Genomic DNA, 19,912 nt, shown 5'->3' with positions numbered 1-19,912 from the left:
ACTAGTCCTTCTAATTATGATAAAGATTTATTATTACTATTTATTATTATTTTTCTTCATTCATGATGTCATGTTTACTAGCTAAAAAGCTGGTGCTTTATGGGAGTAAGACTCAGAGGTCAGTGATAACAATGACCAGTTAAAAAAGGTTGAGATTTGTTTAGAGCAAATTCCTTTCTGTCACCTCACATAAATTCCCCTGCCCTCAACAACAGGCTGGTAAGAGTCTGCTTCAGACTGTGGCCCAGAGCCATAGGTGAAAAGAGGGAGGGGACTTGGCGGGACATAACAGCCAGCAGTGAGAGGGGGAAAGTAGGGGTCACTTCAAATGCCTGGCTAGGCTGTGGCCCTGGCACTGAATTTCTTTTGGATATATTTAGTGATATGTGTCCATGTAGCTCTAACTTTCCTTCAACAAAATACCATGCAAATACCAGATGATAGTATTTAAAGCTTTTAACATCTCAATTTCTGTAATGAACATATGGGCTCACCCTAAAACTACATCTGTTGGATACAGATTACTGTAAGCTGTCTTGGATCTTTTTCTGGTCTTCTGGAGCCAAATTGATGCAGAATAGATCCTTAGTGCTCAGGTCTGGAATCTAACTGTTCCTTTCTTTGCACTTGGTGAACTGACAAAAAAAATACAAAATACCTAAAAGTACATCACTTGTTTCGAGCCAAAGTTTTTCTGGATGTCATCTGTAACAGGTCTAAATAGTTTGGCAGGAACTTAACTTTGAAATACTGGGTGTGACGCACTCACCTTACCTTTGATGTGAAGGCTGCTTGTTTGCTGCAATAGCTCTGAAAACAGTTTGCATTTGGAAACAGACAGCAGAACTCCCTCATTTGGTCCCTTGTCAAAAATCAGCCTTATTATTATGTCTACTACAGTTGTGAAATGGGTTATGCTTGAATGGTGACGGATCAAGTGCGGCATTGTTAAAGTGCATCAGGAAATGACATGGAACCCAGGCCCTCATTCTCTGCTGGGCACTCAGCAGTGCATTTGGCCTTAAAAACTCCAGATGTATCCTTCTATTAATGTGAAGACTGGCGAGTGGAAAAAGGCCAGGTTCAAATTAGACCTATGACCCACCTGTTAGCCTTAAACTAATGAGCTGCAAGTTTCTGCCACCTGCTGAACCTTCAGAAACAACATTTCATATTATGAGTCTGCTATTTCAGTTTGCAGGGGCTACTATGTTACTTTGCCTTTAGAAATACCTTGCAAAAATGTGTGGAAGTGGAAAGTTATTCTAAGCATATGTTGTTTACACACAGACCATAAGCACCTTGGTTGTGACAGCTAATGTGTCCGGAGTCTACCACTGCAAAGCCAGTAACGTGGTGGGGGAGCGGACAATGCCGATTCATTTCTACGTAGATGGTAAGTGAGATGTGCCATGTGTAATGAGGGGTTCTAAAACCAATAATCACCTGTTTCCAACAGGCACAGGTGTCATTCCAGAGCTTTGTCTTGTTGTGTTTTATGACTATGGCTAAGCATACTGTAACAAATAGTCATGTGGTCCATATTGACGTATACATATGTAATGAGTTGCTTACAACACCTAGGAATGCCCACCCTGGATTGTGCAATGAGAGCAGAGTAGGGGGCATTAACTGGAACCAAGTCACTGGGTAGCATGGCAGACTGGAGCAAAGAACAGGCAAAACACATTTGCTGCCAAATGGCACTGTGTAAAGTGTCTAAACTATCTGAACTGTGCTGTTGGCAGAGTAGCTTGTTTCTCTTGTCCCAGTGGCCCTGCTTCAACATTAATCATTTTTATACGCAGCTGACCAGTTTCAAATGTTCCTGAATTGAAAAAACTCATTTAGTGGGTTATGTAATTAAGAGTTTCAGCTCAATCTGTGCCCTTGAATGGAATAACGAGAGAAAATAAAAGCTTTAACCTTCACTGATCTGTCGGCGACTCCACACTTCCATTCTTCGCTCCAATAAGAAGTCTTAGGATGAGGACACACAAAGGAGCTTAAAAATAGGTCAGTTAAAAACGATAAACTTGCTAACAGTGAGTGAAATTGTCATGTAGCTCAGTGCCGGTGACATTCTACTTAGCAGCTACTAGCTTTCTGTCACTGTTAGCCACATAAGCATAAGTGGTTGAGCTGCTCCTTTCAAGGGTTAAGCAGAACATAGACCTGTCTGGTCTTCTGAACAAATTATTACATAATCACCTGATTTATTTCAGTATGAAATTGCTTGAACTGCTCACAGTTGTTTGAGTTAATTGCAATCATTTCCCACAGTTGTTAGCTTTCACAGTTGCAACAAACTTGATGTGAATTGGATGTGTTTTATCTGTTGGGTTGAGACAAACGCACTAATTGAGAAGTTCTAACTTCTGACTTGAGCACCTTTAGTGGGCAGTAGTGAATAATGTTTGTTTACTTGAGCTTCAGCTCTGTGTGCTGTAAGTTAGCTGCTGTTAAGTATTGACAGCTAAGAAGAAGATTATCAGACAATCTGGCCATTTTAGGCTTGTACTTTAAAAGTTATATACAATGGACAAAAAAGACAAATTGTTAATTGCAGTTATTGACATGGCAGTTAATTGCCAGCTAAAATGTCATGTTTGTGACAGGCCTAGCACATTGTGTGTTGCAGAGAGGGCTGACAGAAAGAGAAGAGAGCTAAAAAAAGGGCAACTAAAGCAGTGAAAGCACCAAGGTGGCATGGCTGCCGATGGCAGGTCGCAGGGGACCTGAGGAAAGAATATGATGACTCTAAGAATGTGCTGTGCTACTGCAGAGGTGGGGATGATTGTGAGTGCAGGAATGCTGGTGAAAGAGACTGAATTGTAATAACAGCTGTCTTCTCTTATGGAACACTGCGAATAAACAAGTGTGTTCCAACTCCCCCGAGGCACGGCCTGAGTCTGCTTCCTATTGTAGCCGCTTCAGGTCGGCCGTCACTGCCGCCATCCGCCAGCAACGTGCTTCCAATTAGTAGTGATGAAACAGGAAATAACTGCAAATTTGACATTCCTGGCTCAGTAATGTGCAACTCTGTTCTTTGGCATGGGCCAAAGTAGGACCCATTCTATTAACAGCTGCTGTGATATTGTCTCAGGGTATTCACTGACTAGAAATGATACTGTCACATATTTTCAGCCCTCTGAAATACAGAGGAAAGATTAACCCTTTGAAGTCATACTTGTCTGCCATAACAAATGTGTATTAATTATTCCTCACTCACTCTATCAACTTTTTTCAGTGTTAGTAGAAAGTAAAAAAGTGGAAAAGAATATTTTCACTGTGCAAAAAAACAGTAATTTACGTAATTTAATGATGAAATGAATAATAGAAATCCTCACAAATCACTTGAATACAACCTCTTTACATTAGTGTACAATAAAAATCAAGAACATGTTTGCCTTCTCCTACATGTTATATGCACTTTAATTTTTTCTTATGATTTTAATTAGATTAAAAGGACTTTGTCTTTACATTTTTGCAACCAATCTGAAATTTTCCTTAAAACTATTGAGCTTTAAAATGAGCTATTTTTATATAAGTACTTTACTTAATATGAGCATCTAAAGTGCGCTGTCTCAAACTGCTTAAACACTTAATTACCCCACTTGAAGATACACAGCTAATAATATCACACAATGTGAGATTGTGGAATTTCTGGCTAGATTCCAGGATTGGATCAGATTATTTCCCTTTTTTCCCTGCATTTTCAGAACTTGATGTTAAACTCTTTTTGTCTCTTAGATCAAGCCCAGCCTTTTGAGATTGAGCCCTTGACAGCCATTGAAGGAGATGATGTCACTCTAACTTGCCGGGGCACTCGATTTCTCTATGAACGGTTAAGGTGGTATGACCCACAGAATCAGCTTGTCCACGATGACAGCTTCACACAGCAGGTCGGTCGTTATTCCATCTCCCTGTTACTCAGACTGAAGAATGTCTCCAGAAGTCAGAACACGAACTATCAGTGCCGGGCAACGTATCTCAGCTCCAAGAAGGAGGTCAACACAACTTCGACTTTAATAGTTGATGGTGAGTTCATTTGATCAAGCCTTGAGAAAATACAGCATTTTTCTTCGTTTTGTTTCTTCATTCATTCAGCCTATTTCACAGTTACGGCATTTCCATTTCCTGCTATGAGATCCGTTCTGTTTTAAAACATATGAGATACGAACTTTTTGAATTTGGCATACTGTGGGGTCACAGATGAGTGTGCTTATTGTATAACTCTGCTTTGGTTTCCGCAGAGAGGAGAGTTCCTAAGTTGAAGCAGAACTTGACCAATCAGGATGTGAACAGCAGCAGCACTCTGGTACTGTCTTGTCTGGCCTATGGTGTTCCACCTCCTTTAATCACGTGGTATAAAGACAAGGTTCCTGTCACTGAAGGACCAGGTGAAGAGGCATTGCTGTTCTTATGCTTTTAAATATCACATGTATTTTCACCACGTTCAAAATTGAGGAATTGGTTTCTTTTAGTGCAAATGATTTGTATGTCTACTTACAGTAAATTCACTCTGTATTTTATAGAAGTAAACTAATCACAGATAATCCAATCAAAATTTAGGAATTACCCTTAGAGATGACGGGGTCCTAATCATCCAGAGGGTGAAGAAAGAGGATGAGGGAATGTATGAGTGTCAGGCCACCAACGCTGAAGGAGTGGCAACATCTAGTGCAGTAATCACTGTACAGGGTGAGTAACAGTTCAGCTGACCTTCACCTTCTTCCTGTTTCTTGTAACAAGCCTTTTGAATTACAGTACAGCACAGCTGTGGCATCAGCCTGCACTATTTAGCAAGGCTCATGTATTACACGTTAGACAGTAGCTAACCCACAAATTATTTTAAATACTTTCAGCCAGACATCATGATGCGTGACAAATTCAAGTCCCATCAGAGCCTTTTCTCTAGACTCTCATGAGTTCAACAGGACGAATAGTTTTAACCAGACTTCAATATTTAAGCTATCCCATGAGATGGAAGCTGATGTTACTGGGAATGCCATGCAAATTCCAGGGCAATTTTTATGACAGAGAGTTCAGAGAGGGTCTCCTCACATGGGAGCTGACCTCTGTGCTGTCTGCGAGAAGCTTCGCTAATGACTGGCAGGGTGACTTCTTAAAGGAGCGCAGGGCTTGAAACTTAAAACATGCAGAGGGAAGACAAATGATCAATTACTGTGCTTAGTCCAGCTCGTTACCATGACAGCACAGACTTCTCTCTGACTTTGTCGCTTCAAATAGTCCCTTTCTGGTAGACTGTTCCTAACATTCCCCTCCATTTTTTTAGTGGCAAAAGCTTCTCTGCAAAATAGAGTGAATTAATTTGGGATATTTGTGTCTCATTTCATTGTACATGAAGCTCAGCCTAAGTCTCTCATTCAAGCAGTGCAGGGAGTGTGTTTGGATTGCTTCATCCATTTTTTTCTCCTTTTGAAAGAATAGAAATTCCTAATGGCTTAGGCAGTATGCTGACTGTTGGAATTTTTGAATCGCTGAGCGCTTAGTATGCGATAAATAGTATGATATGCATAGCTTAAATAAACACGGGTGCAAACAATATCATATGTCCTCACATCCAACACATATACAATATGTCAGTAAAAGAGAAATGTTGGTAATGTCATTGGACTTTCAGACTGTCTTAAAATAGCTGCTTGACCCTTGGAATATTTTTATGTGACTTCAGGTGATGAAGGCAAACCAAATATTGAGGTGATCATCCTGGTGTGCACTGGAGCTGCTGCCACCTTTCTGTGGATCATGCTGATTCTCTTCATCCGCAAACTGAGAAAGGTAAAGACTGCAATACTATTTCAAGCCTCAGTTCTGCTATTCAACTCTGGTGTTGCCAGTATAGTGTAGGGAAAGTCTGCTGACTTTTGCAGGAAATTGCTTTCATTTCTCAATTTGATTACTAATATCCAATAATAGATGTGGTTAGTCATGCTACGCCTGGATTTTTAGAATTTCTGTGTAACTGAGTGAGCAGTTTTTTATTATGGCTGGACTATTTCTGAGCTCAGTTGACTATACATATTCAGTTATGTATTAATAATTCCAATTGCTAAATAATATATAATTGGATATATTATTCAAGCTGATAATGTACTAATATAAACTACTTTTAAATAACTGAGAGATGAGGGCTGCATGTGTTTTTCAGAATTTATTTAATGTGTATTTTGCTTTTTTAAATTTAGGAGGTGGAGGAGACCATACATACCTAATAAAATGTAACACTATAGCAAAACTTTAAAGTACTATTTTAGAAGAAGACTAGCCTTAAAGGGTTTATGAGTGGTTTTAAATGACTTTAATAGTTATTAATAAGGTCATAAAACATTTACAAATAACTTAGAAGCTGTTACAACATAATTAAAAGTGACATGTTTATCTGTTTATCTGTTGTTTGTCTAATAGTGATTCCACCTTCATTCAGACTGTTAAACCTCTTGTCATTCTGATTACTTGTATTATAGCTAAAGCTGGTGCATTTTATGTATGTGGTAGAACTCCTTATTGCTATGGCTTAACTCTTTTTAAACCACACAGAATCTTTTTAAGTCATTTAGACCATTCATAACGTGCTCCCAACTTTATGATGAAAAATGACATATCATCATGAACACTTTTCACTTTCTGCCTCAATCTAGCCAAGTTCTGCAGATTTAAAGACAGGCTACCTGTCCATCATCATGGATCCAGAGCAGATGCCCCTCGATGAGCAGTGTGATCGTCTGCCTTATGACAGCAGCAAATGGGAGTTCCCTAGAGATCGCCTCAGACTGGGTAAGCTCTATGCTTCTCCACTATTCATTCAAATTAAAACACCACCGTCTTTACAAACAGCACAGATGTCGCAGACTATAATATTGCATTGGGTCCTAAATGACCCAGACATTAACTTTTTGGATAAAAATATTGTGCCATTATTTATCAGTAACCTGTCCCTGTCATCCAGTCTTAACTACTCCATAAATTCCCTGTGGAGGGCCGGCCAAGTGGTTCCAAGCTCAGCAGGTTGTTTTAATTACAGCCCCATATCTCCCCTGACGGAGCAACCATCCTGATTTATGAGCCTCGAGGCACACTGGCAAGCTCATGGCTCTCCTCCTTTCTCTTTTTTAAATAGGTAAAACTCTGGGCCATGGTGCTTTTGGAAAGGTTGTGGAAGCTTCTGCCTTTGGCATAGACAAGCTCTCTACATGCAAAACAGTTGCTGTTAAAATGTTGAAAGGTGAGAAATATCTTCTTCTTCTTGTCTTCTTTATGACAAATCTTTCCTTTTTCCTATATGTGTATGTGCACTCATGTTATTTACCATTTTCTCAAGTGTCATCATATGTAAACTATTTAAATTTATACCTTAGGCCAGACCTATGACCTTTTTATGTTATATTGTCATTTATTTCATTGAATCTGTCCAAATTAATGACAGCCACTGCACCATTGTTTTAATGTTAGATATAAAGCAAAGAAAATGGTAGATTATTTTTCTTGCATGAAATATTTCACATCAAGATATTTACAGGCACAATTAGCAGCTATGCTAGATTTATTGCATGTTGAGGTTCCAGCTAAGGACCCAAATGTCCTATTAAGAATCATAGTCTGCAGATATGAAATTTTGATTCTCCAGGATGACACAAAGTTCAAAAGTATAAAGTACAAATGTGCAAGTGCTCATGTACACATTCACTAATTAACTTCAAGCAGATGTTTTTGAGATTATATGATTATGTGAACCCAGTCCAGTGAGGTTGCATCTCCACTTTGGATTTATGAATATGTTTTTATTACAGCATTCCAAAACACAAAGGTGAATAATACAGAGTTTAGAAAGATCTAGGAATTCTTTGTCGGATGCACCCCAAGACAAGTACATGTAACAGCATTGCAGGGCATTTGCTTAAAGAATCAAAGTAAAACAAATGTTTTAGCTTTAGTGAGACAGTATCTGCCTGAGGTTGTCTTGGTCAAAATAACTCCCCTCCCACGTACTGTTTAGCCAGCAGCTTGTGGAGAGAGATCGGCTGCTGGGAAGAGCGATGATCGCTGCTCCAATGGTAGTGTTGTATGATGATGATAAATCAGGGCACTCTAGATTCATAATTCCATTGGTGTCACATTATCAATCCTCCCTAGGCATTAATCATCAAGAGAGAGAAAGACTAGCTGAATGGCGGTTTCATGTATCCTGGGTCATTTTCTAATGAAAAACAGCACACATCCCTAAATGCCTGTGTATTATGAAACTGCATTGCCTGTGCTGCTTTGCTAGAAAATGTTCTGATCAGCATGGTAATAGTTCATTTTAGGGCAAATAAACCAACAAGAACAAAAATACATGTTCACTTTACAAATCTGTTAAAACTATAAAGAAGAGGAAGCCTCACTTTTACAGCTGCCTTAATCTACTCCAATGTGGACAGTTGTAAAATTCCTCTGACTGGATGCTTCTGAGAAGTGGCATCAGTTGTGTTTGAGCTGAGTGGTGAACATAGCTCTTGTGTGTCACTTTGATGGACTTAAGCTGTAGGAAGTCTGATGTGTTAAGAAAAACAGCCACTCTCTTTGTGACTCTTTGACTCCAAGACCTCTAAGGGTCACCGGGAAGGCATGCTTGACCCACGTCTTTGATTCTCACAATATGTGCAGTTCTGAGAATAAAATGATAGAAATCATGCATGCAATGATATTGCCAACAGATGTTGATTTCAGTGCTTATAATGTAATGTGCAGCATGTGTTGTACTGTCTGTTTAAAGACTTTTAAAAAAGACATTCCATGACTGATATAACACAGACTGACCTTGCCTAACTCTCGAAGGTTATCCTAACCACAACCCTTCATCCAATGAGAGAACCTGTGGTGAGAGAAATTGCGTGTTAGTGTAGGTTATTATTACAAAATACAGTTTTAGAAATTTGAGTCCTAACTACCTTGTCTGTTTGTTGTTTTGGATATCAGCTCATCACAAACGTTGCACTGATACAAAACATTTGTGCACCCCTGGTTTATACATAGTCACAGCCAGCCTTTATTTATAGAACGTCCCATTTCCAGCGGAACAAAGATAAGAGTTTTAAAGGCAGCTTATGGTATGTTTGGGAGTTAAACTCAGCTGTGTGTTTGCTTTTAGAGTATGCAGTGTGTATAGGCTCATGTCCGGGCCGAAGAGCCAGCAATGCATTTTTCCATGCCATCTTTCCAGCTGTTTAAGATGTTCCCTCTTGTCCTTCTGTCTCCTTTCCTCGTGTGCAACAGGCGGAGCTACGAATAATGAATGGAGGGCGCTTATGTCTGAACTGAAAATACTGATCCATATTGGGCACCATCTCAACGTGGTCAATCTACTGGGAGCCTGCACTAAGCAAGGAGGTGAGAATAACAGGACTACTTTTCACAACCCACAAATCTGACATATTTGTCAGAGTAAGGTTAAGGTCTATGCTTCATTATTTACCATTTTTTCATTTCAGGTCCATTGATGATAATAGTGGAATACTGCAAGTATGGAAACCTTTCCAATTACTTGAGGAGCAGGCGAGGAGACTTTGTTGTGTATAAGGTTTGTAGGGTGAGACCTTTGATGAATCAGTAATAATAAGAAAAACTGTATTTCACAGTATTTATCAAGTAGAGAAGTTTGTTCTTGGAAACTGCTGAGAGTGGAAACTGCTTGTGCACTGGGTAAATACACAAGGGACAGGGAAGAGCACAACACAAACATCACAATATGTCATTGCTGTCATATCAACATTTTTTTCAGGAAAAAGCCACTGACAAGCACAGATTTCTTTTTTGAAGTCAATGAGATGAGCTGATTAAATCGCATATTGCTGCAGCATGCCCTTATTAATAAAGTATTTATACTACCTCAACCCCATAAAATATGCTGTTCTTCGCCAGTTTATTAGTTGCACTGATAGTCATGAACATACCAAGAATATATGAATGAGTATAAAAGTTTAATTTCAAAGTGTAATATATCAATTTCTAACAGTTTTGGATGTAGTTTTTGAAAAGAACAGCAGCTGATTATAATGGAAAGTGCATTTTGTTTCTCTAATATAGACGGTATTACTCATAATATAATAATATAGCACTGATATTTCTTGTATGTGTAAAACTGACTCCAAACAAAAATTCTTAATGCATCTCACAACAAAATGCTGCATATCTGCTGCACTGATAAGGGCTCCTGATGTTACACATTTCACAAGACATGAATAACATGGGTATCTGATGATGATAAGATGATAACATTGGGTATCTGAGGGTCCTTTATTTATTTGTCTGAAATTACATTTTACAAATTAAAAGCCTTAATAAGTATTAAATTGACTTGCGTGTTCTCGGACAGGGAGGTTTTAGAGTACAGAATTTGTGGTTTAGGAGGAAAAAAATGAAAAACAGTTGACATCATTTAATGCATTGAATAATACACAGTCGCTCACATGATGCAGCGGCATGCATTAAACTAAACCTCAAACTTAAATCCTACCTGCAGTCTTAAACACACAGAGAAGAATGTTTGGTACAACATTACTGCAAATTCAATCTTAAACTGCCTTTGAAGTGGCAATAAAACATCTTAAAAAGCTTGAGGATGGTTGTAGACACCATGTATGATACTGTAGTGAGTCCCCAAACTGAAAATATCTTTCTTCTTCAGTCTCAAGACGGTAAGACGCTACGCTCAGGCTCGGGTTGCGATCTGAGTGAGCTGATCAAGCGCAGGCTGGAGAGCGTGGCCAGTACAGGAAGCTCAGCCAGTTCGGGCTTCATCGAAGATAAGAGCTACTGTGACTCGGAGGAAGAGGAGGAAGGTAGCGGCTGAGTGTCTTCCTTCCCCCCTCTATCCAGCCCCCCCCTCCCCCCATATCACCTCCGCCCCACCCTCCTCCTCTGCCTGTTTTTCTGTTCTCAATCTGATAGGAAGCTTCCTCTGAAATTCATAAATAAAATCAATATTTAGTGCACGCTACTGTCACCCATGGTGCCTGAAGCTTATTTTTTTTCTATTTCCTGCCAGAGCATTCCTGGTACACTGGGTCGTGTTATCCTTTGCCTGTTATTTCTGGTCTGATAAACTGTTTACTCAGGTGGGACACTGAAAGGTTCCCACCCGCAGTCCCTCCTCCTTAACCCCCACCAAAAGGAACATTGACGAGCTGCACGTTTCAGGCATCTAAATATAGGGGACAGATTTTTTTTTTCTCAGATGCTGTAAGGAAGCATCTGAGGAAAACATGACAGCTTTAAAGACAAACATACAGGCTTCCTCTTCTGCAAATCATTGATGAATAGGCAGAGCCTGAAAAGAACATATTTCTTGAGTTTCAGAAGTGTTGCTGTAGTGACTAGTTTCTCTTTTATTTCTGATTGACTTTTTTCTCTTTTTATCCAGAGCAAGAAGACTTGTATAAGAAAGTGCTCACTCTAGAGGACTTAATTTGCTACAGCTTTCAAGTGGCCAAAGGCATGGAGTTCTTGGCGTCACGAAAAGTAAGACCTTGGCTAAATCATTGCTGTGAAAACAGTTTAGGATTCCAAATCACACTATGTGTGTTCAGTGCTGCATTTCTTTCGTGCATAGATAAATCCAGAGTGTTGAATTTACTGTTACAGTGCAGTTGGACTTAAGCTGTTAATTCAATGCAGAAAAGTTCTGCTTGTTATTCTTTCTTATTGATCTCAGTTTTTCTTTTTATTTGCATTGAGAGACATTTCTAAGAACAAGAAGCAAAAAACAACAAATCAGGACAAAATTACTGATAAGCAGAGATTTTTCAATATTAAAACCATGAGTAATATGAAGTTACATATTCTGACAGTTTTTGTTTGTGTCAGAAGAGGTGACAAAGCCTTAAGGCATTTTTATTCTTTAAGTTTTACAGACACCACGTTAACATTAATGCTGTGTTACCCATCAGGGGAACTAAATAATGGTTGCTAATTGGTGATAATTGTGTTGCTCTCATTACTTAGTGGATCCATTGTACTTTCTCGTTGCATTCTCATTGAACTTGATGTGAAGGTTTCAGTGCGTTAATTTATTGAAAATCGATTCAGTGTTAAGAGACCTCAAAACCCACTGCACAGATTTATCATGCATACAGATTGGAAAGAAAAAATTATTTTTCTTTTATTTTTTAAGCATTCCTAGCCCTAGATATTACTTTCTTTCTTATATAGATATGTATGTATTGTGATATATATATATATATACATATATATACATATATATATATATATATATATATATATATATATATATATATATATATATATATATATATATATATATATATATGATCTATACACATATATGGATGGGACTCATCAGCACAGGTGTAACATAGGGGTTGGAGTGTGGGGTTTATAAGGGTGTGAAGTGTTTCGTGTCATTGCGCCTATGATGACAGTTTCACACGGTCGCATCAGCTGCTCCACATTATCACACCTTTGCTCCATGTGTTTCCAATGGCATTGCGCCATATGGGTCATATAAAGACGAGAAATATGTGCTTCTATAAGACCCATTCTCTTTACAGATGAAGTGTCTGAATTTGAAACGTGTTCTAGATCAAGTATTCCATGATGCCTCTCTTTTTTCCCCCAGTGTATTCACCGTGATTTGGCGGCACGAAATATCCTGTTGTCTGAAAACAATGTTGTGAAGATATGCGACTTTGGACTTGCGAGAGACGTGTATAAGGACCCAGACTACGTCCGTAAGGGAGATGTAAGTGTGGAGTATAACATTCTGAATTGTGTAATAGGGCTGTATGCTATAGACAAAATACCATATTATGTTTATATCACTACATATTATGACTTCTATATACTTTACAATGTGCTACAAACACACTAATCAACCTTTGACGCAATGAGGTTGATCTGCATGGTTATTGAGAAAAAAGACTTACATTTGTTGAGTCTTCATCCGCGCACCCAAAGAACATCTGTAATTGGTCAGGATTCTCATTGCATATCAGCATTGCAAAGGTTCAATATTGCGATCACAATTGCATTATGCATTTCCTGTCTGTCCATGGTTACAGTGTGCAGTTTTCCCTACCAGAGATATTAATAAAAAATGCACTTAACTTGAAGGATAAGCACAGTAACAGCCTCAGTCTGGAATATGTGCAGTGATTTTGCTAATGCCAAGAGAGTCTGGCATGCACTCAGTCATTTTTCAACAGTTGACAATATTGTCTATATTGTTCTATTCATAGTATGTTTGCTTGTGGTTGAGCACAGTCAGAGACGTCATGGTGGTTTTAGAACCAAACAGGTTTATGGTATTTCACAAGCCGTGTGTCTGCTTGATGTGAATGTCTGTAGGGAGTGGTTCTCACACACTGAAAAAAGTAAATCACTGAATTTATTGATTCAAATGTGTATCATTTACACATAATTAAAATATATTACATCAAAACAATTATTGCCAAATGTAAGTGAAATGAAAGACAAAACTGTGTTATTGTAATGTACTGTATTTTATTCATGTGCAAATTATGTCCACATTTGAGTCCAAAACACCACTATTCAAAAGCTTAGCATCATGATCTACAACCCCAATTCCAATGAAGTTGGGATGTTGTGTAAAACATAAATAAAAACAGAATATGATTATTTGCAAATCCTTTTCAACTTATATTCAATTGAATACACTACAAAGGCAAGATATTTAATGTTCAAACGGATAAACTTTATTGTTTTTTGCAAATATTCACTCATTTTGAATTTGATGCCTGCAACACGTTCCAAAGAAGTTGGGACAGGGGCATGTTTACCACTGTGTTACATCACCTTTCCTTTTAACAACACTCAATAAGCATTTGGGAACTGAGGACACTAATTGTTGAAGCTTTGTAGGCAGAATTCTTTCCCATTCTTGCTTGATGTACAACTTCAGTTGCTCAACAGTCCGGGGTCTCCGTTGCCGTATTTTGCGTTTCACAATGCGCCACACATTTTCAATGGGAGACAGGTCTGGACTGCAGGCAGGCCAGTCTAGTACCCGCACTCTTTTACTACGAAGCCACACTGTTGTAACACATGCAGAATGTGGCTTGGCATTGTCTTGCTGAAATAAGCAGGACGTCCCTGAAAAAGACGCTGCTTGGATGGCAGCATATGTTGCTCCAAAACCTGTATGTACCTTTCAGCATTAATGGTGCCTTCACAGATGTGCAAGTTACCCATGCCATGGGCACTAACACACCCCCAGACCATCAGAGATGCTGGCTTTTGAACTTTGTGCTGATAACAATCTGGACAGTCCTTTTCTTCTATGGCCCGGAGGACATGATGTCCATGATTTCTAAAAACAATTTGAAATGTGGACTCATCAGACCACAGGACACTTCCAATATGTGTCAGTCCATCTCAGATGAACTTGGGACAGGTTCATTTTTCTGAATCTCCTTAAAATTATTAGATACTAAGGGGTATTATTCAGTAACTACAGGGACTTCAGTGTAAACTGGTTGAGCTATTCTAATGTTATATAAAACTTTGGCCATTTAAGGGGTTAATCTGAGTTCATCTGCATTTCTTTCCGCAGGCCAGACTTCCTCTAAAGTGGATGGCACCAGAAGCCATATTTGACAAGATCTACACCACACAGAGTGATGTGTGGTCCTTTGGTGTGTTAATGTGGGAGATTTTTTCACTGGGTAAATATCAGTGCTGTCCTTAGTGAGCCTAACTACCATCACAATCACCTTGACCATCACCCAGCTCAGTATGCACTCACTAATAACACTGGTCCCGTTCAGCAGGGTTCATGCACTTCTAGTAATACTAACTTAAACTCCTCTCATGTGGTGTTTTTACTGCATGGTTTATAACAAAACATATTGACTTAATATTTTAGGCTGATTGAGTTATGGAACACTCAAGAAAAACGTTCAATCTCAGAAGAGTTTTAGTTCTCTCTGTAGTCCTCAGAACTAGTTCTCTACACCGTTATACCGTCTACACTGCGTCAGTCTGCTGGACTTTATTTGTTTATTTTAGAGCTTCATTGAATGTTACGCCAATGAAATGAAATGAAGCCAGATTTGCACGTTCAAACAGGAAGGCTTGGCTGTGTTCCTTCTTAAATGAAAGGAATCACAGTTTAGAGGGTCCTTGATGAAAGACATCCAGCAGAAAGCAAGCTGACCATCAGATGCCCTGAGCTAGCTCCCACATTTAGATCCATTGGGCAATCACTTGTAATTTATTCCTTTTGTTATTACCTTGAGAAAACACTTTCTTTGCACATACATGAATTTCAGCAGAGAGCGCTATCGATATGTAATGAAAAGCATTTAAACAGTTTGTTTCTTCCAAGCTGGAAAAGCCAACCATGTTACCAAGTAGCGTTCAGTGTAAATGTTTAGTGGGAATCCCCTGCGACCTTTAAGACTACAATGCATCATATGAGGATCCATTTGTCCTTGCCTGTGCAAAAGTGGTAAGCAAGCACATCTGTAGACTACGCCTTAATGGTCTGTGGCATATACTGAAACCACGGAGCTTCAAAGGATGAAATTGTCATCTAGGTCTGTCTTGGAGTAATGACATCTGCTTTGACTTGGTTGATCGCAACTAAATAAAGTAGAACAGGAAGAATGCCTTAAAATGAGCTATGGAAAGATCAAAAGTTTGCATTAGGCACAAAGTACACTCTTATGTACATTAGTAGATACCCTAGATTTGGTTTTGGATTTCTTGTTCATGTTTTTGTGGGCAGTACTGTTCATAATGCACTCAGTTCCCAGTAGTACAGAAGACTAAACATTCTGTTAGTATGTTTGTTTTTAATGAGTATTTACTCTCTGTTAGAGGGAATTAGATCATATTATAATCCAAAATTAACATTTTTGGTATTCACTGTTATGATGTACATATTTGAGTGCTATTGGGATATTAAGTTAAGTTTTTTAAGCAAGAACAGAAAAATATTGTTTCATGAGTCATGACATTTCAAGTGGGCACTGTACTACCTCTCACTGGTTACCAATTCATGCAGGCTTTGATTGAAGGTGTTTATCCTAGAAGACCGCAAAATTATACATTTATGAATCAAATTTGTGTTTTGTCCATTTTGCTCATAAGTCACTGGCTGTGTCTGGTCCAGCTCTCCCCACTGATCTCTCTCTGCTCCAAACCCACTCCATAATTTAGGAGGCTTCTCGTCAGGCCTTTTTGAAGTGGGCAGAGTTCTGAGTCTGGGCAGAGCTCTGAGTCTTGATAATACTCTCCTTTTTCTTTCTTCTCCCCAGGTGCATCCCCTTACCCTGGTGTACAAATTGATGAAGAATTCTGCTGCCGGTTGAAGGATGGCACTAGAATGTCAGCGCCTGAATATGCTTCTTCTGAAATGTAAGACACAATGTAAACTAGTCTGTTTTTAGGAAACAAATTTATACTCTGATTTTTTTAACATAATGCTGTTGTCAAAAACAGTACGAGGAATGTTATAAGAAAACTCTTTTGGTTCCCTAAAGAACTTTTCAACATGGTTCTTTGAAGAAAATTTTTGTAAATGGTACGTTGCTTCATAGATCTGGCTTGTAACTTACATTTCACAGGCAGGGAAATCTCCTGCTGGGATTTGAAGGACATAAAACAAGGCTTTTTTTTAAGTGATTGACATAGTCTCGAAAAAAAAATTAAGATTCACTCACTTACCAGTACATAATATGTGTGCACAATCTTTAATGTAATTCAAGGTCCAGAAGTTTCTTTGGGGATTACACCATTGCTCTCGAACAGTCCCTGTGAGTTTTATGTGAACTTGGATTGAGTACAAAGGAAGTTTCCCCTCTCCTGTTCTCTTAGCCTCAGAACAAATGCTCAGGTCATTAGCAGAGACCTGTGCTTTTAAGCTAAGAAAGGATGCATTTGAAAAGAACATAAGCATCTGATTTCTCTACAGGAAAATCAAAGACTCCAGAGGTAGATGGGAATAGGACAATTTCCCACTGAATGCAAGAAGTAGAGTGGAGCTTTTGATTGACATGAAGTTTAGAATAGTGGCGATGGATGGTTGCTAGGGATTTATTTCTCGTTAACATGTTCCTGAGCCTTACAATATCTGGCCGACCTGGGTAGCAGTGGGTGGCTGGCCACAGTGGCAGAACCCTGGGGCATTTAGATACCAAGTCTGTATGTTCCTGATGTAACAAGATATGGAAGGGGAAGTCATAGCTTCCATTGTAAGTCTAGAAAGGAAGCGGATTTGGCAGTTTGAATTTGGTGGTGCCTTTCGGGGACAGCTGGGGGCACTTGTTCACCCCGACTGAATGGCCTCACTCATGGACTTCAGGCTACAGCTCAGTCAGGAGAGAGGATTTGCTGCCTGTTCCCAATCAGTGCCCTACTGCCATCCCCATGAGGACTGCACTCAATCTATTTTTTCAGAAATATGAGCTCAGGCGAGCCGCTCGCTGTTCAGTTGTGATGTTCTGTAACTGCATCAAATTCCACCATCTCCTTCGCTTGGAAAAGCTAAACGCAGTGTTATATACAATATAACTTACAAATGTTAAAAGATCTTATATTTACAACTATTCTTGCCATGTGGAGGCAAATAAACATTTAAAGAGACCATGGGAGGGAGAAGATGATTGGAGATGACTGGTAAAATGTGGACCAGACGTCATGCCTTAAAGGTGAGGCATCTGGTCGAATGCTATGAACTGGTCGCTCTGTCACTAACGAAAGAGCAGAGTCTTTACTTTCAGCTTAGACAACTTGTTGATGGAGATGCCGATAATGGTTAAACGCTTAAACCACAAAGGCTTGTGTCTAGGTCCACGCTTCAGTTCTCCAGCTCAATTCAGAATGATTTGTATAGCCCCTTTTACAACAGATGCTATTACAAAGGCGCTTTACAGAAATCCAAGTACAAGCCCCTAATGAGCAGGCTTAGCTAAAAGATCTAAAAGAGCATAAGAGGAAAAAGAAAGAGTGGCACTCAGTTCAGACATAGGAGAGATCTGTAAGATAAACCACTGTGTGAAATATGCAGCAGTAACATCAGTTATTCACTCTAATAACTACACTGCTTGCCTGCTAGTTTCATATGTGTTACCGAACAATTTATAGTAGCTACTGATTTAAAAGTCTCATTCATGTGTCATGTGTCTTCATTTGGAGAAGGTAGAAGGTTAGGAATATAAATTTAGCCTTGTCTGCCATTTGTCCAGAGCACTGAGATATTACTCTCATGTGTAGGCCTTAGTTTCAGTAAACTGCCATGACCCTGGCCCTGACCCTTTTATAACCCTTCTCATTATGTGTGTGATAACAGGCATAAGTGATCTTAGCCAGTAAATCAGCACTGTTGCTCTCAAAACTCATCAAGACTGTGACCTTCCAGAGTCATCCGTTCAGCCTATGTCACACTATCAAGAGTGCAGAGGCCAGTCCACTCGTAAGAAGTAAACTGTAAGAAGAAAACAAAACAGACCTCCCACGGCTCTCTAGATTCAATGCAAATGGGGCATGACCACCAGATTACCATAGCTTCAGCTGCAACATCTGAGGCTGAAGTCCGTTAAAGGATTTCCAGTTTGTCTCCATTATAAAGCACACAGGAAGTGAGACCACTGATTGTGAGGAGCTAGAATGTCCCAACGCCGTGTTGATTTGAGGGGAACCAGCAGTCGCCATTTCCCAAACTTCCTGCTGGTCAGGAATCTCTCTACCTGGAGAAGAGGATCATTCATTAAAAAGTATTATATTTACTTCCTCCAGCTAATCAGCTCTGCAGACCAAGAAGAGAATGTCTTCACTTATGTGTTCTGAACGTAAACCCAGATGGATGTAAATGGTCAAACTAGAGAAAGGTAGAGGAAGTGTGTGTGTGAGACATTTGCTTATGCACTCGATTTTCCCAAACACAAGATTGGTCTGGTGCTAATCAAAAGCCAAAAGGTTAATGGTGAGTAGGGTTGGACAATACAACCTTATGTTATCACAGTTACAAAATAAATTACATGATGATACTAAGAATATCATGAGTATCATCAGGAGCACTAGAGCACTGATAATAAAAAAAAACAGGAACACAACAGCAGTATCGAGTGCTGGCCCGAAATACTCTAAACTTTGAATACTCTAACTCGCACTACTAAGACACTGTTGCTGCATATGTTTTAAACTACATTAAAAAAGTACTTAAAATTATGCTTAAATATGAAACATAAATAGAATTGTTTTAAGGGTGATTTTGAGAACCTGTATCTGAACGTTCATTTAGAAATAACACTGAGTATTCAAAGCATGTAAATTGCTGTTTGGGCCAGCCCTTCAAATAGATGAATACACTTTTTACTTTTTTTTCCCCCAAATGTTAAATTTATATATATATGTATATTCAATATTGTGCACAAACCATACATATACTTAACATCATGTTAAATAATATATTGTATATGTTGTATATTGTGTATCGTGATGTCATCAAGTACTGTGGTGCTAAGGCCTCCCACCCTTAATAGGGAACAGGCTGTGTTGATATAAGGACCTCCTAGTGCAACACTACACTTAAAACAGGATGCATCTAAATTATCATTTGCTGACATACTGGGGTTCCACTCCAACTGAAGCCCCATTTTTAGTGTTGCAGCGCCTTTCCAAGCCCCAGTAAATGAAAACTCCAATAACCAGGCTGAAAGGTCCCTCATGGAGGGAGATGCTGACAGCTCATCAAAAGCAAAGAAGGCACCTCTTGCCACTAATGCTTTTGCTTAAATTGGGAACCCAACTGCTTAAGGGACCGACCAAAAATTATCAATGACAGCCTTTAATTGGATAAAGGCGAATGAGCTGGTAAAAATGCAGGGGTCAGGTCAGATAGCTGGTGGTGTCAGGAAGGTGGTAACTC

General features: G+C 39.1%; 1 protein-coding gene across 1 annotated transcript in view; it reads left to right on the top strand.

The window, feature by feature from the left end:
- The window catches only part of kdrl (kinase insert domain receptor like), a 58,414-nt gene that overhangs the window by 25,871 nt on the left and 12,631 nt on the right, over positions 1–19,912 (top strand). Inside the window, exons 12-25 of the mRNA XM_017707150.2 lie at positions 1,291–1,396; positions 3,754–4,041; positions 4,257–4,403; positions 4,576–4,704; positions 5,699–5,805; positions 6,666–6,801; positions 7,145–7,249; positions 9,280–9,393; positions 9,495–9,583; positions 10,691–10,844; positions 11,426–11,523; positions 12,641–12,763; positions 14,594–14,705; positions 16,302–16,401. Coding sequence (XP_017562639.1) covers positions 1,291–1,396; positions 3,754–4,041; positions 4,257–4,403; positions 4,576–4,704; positions 5,699–5,805; positions 6,666–6,801; positions 7,145–7,249; positions 9,280–9,393; positions 9,495–9,583; positions 10,691–10,844; positions 11,426–11,523; positions 12,641–12,763; positions 14,594–14,705; positions 16,302–16,401 — 1,808 coding nt within the window. The remainder of the gene's footprint in view (positions 1–1,290; positions 1,397–3,753; positions 4,042–4,256; positions 4,404–4,575; positions 4,705–5,698; positions 5,806–6,665; positions 6,802–7,144; positions 7,250–9,279; positions 9,394–9,494; positions 9,584–10,690; positions 10,845–11,425; positions 11,524–12,640; positions 12,764–14,593; positions 14,706–16,301; positions 16,402–19,912) is intronic.

The sequence above is a fragment of the Pygocentrus nattereri genome, chromosome 8 (genome assembly GCF_015220715.1).
Source record: "Pygocentrus nattereri isolate fPygNat1 chromosome 8, fPygNat1.pri, whole genome shotgun sequence".
NCBI classification, from domain to species: domain Eukaryota; kingdom Metazoa; phylum Chordata; class Actinopteri; order Characiformes; family Serrasalmidae; genus Pygocentrus; species Pygocentrus nattereri.
Note: the sequence above shows the minus strand (reverse complement) of the source record. Positions and strands in the feature narration are given on the sequence as shown.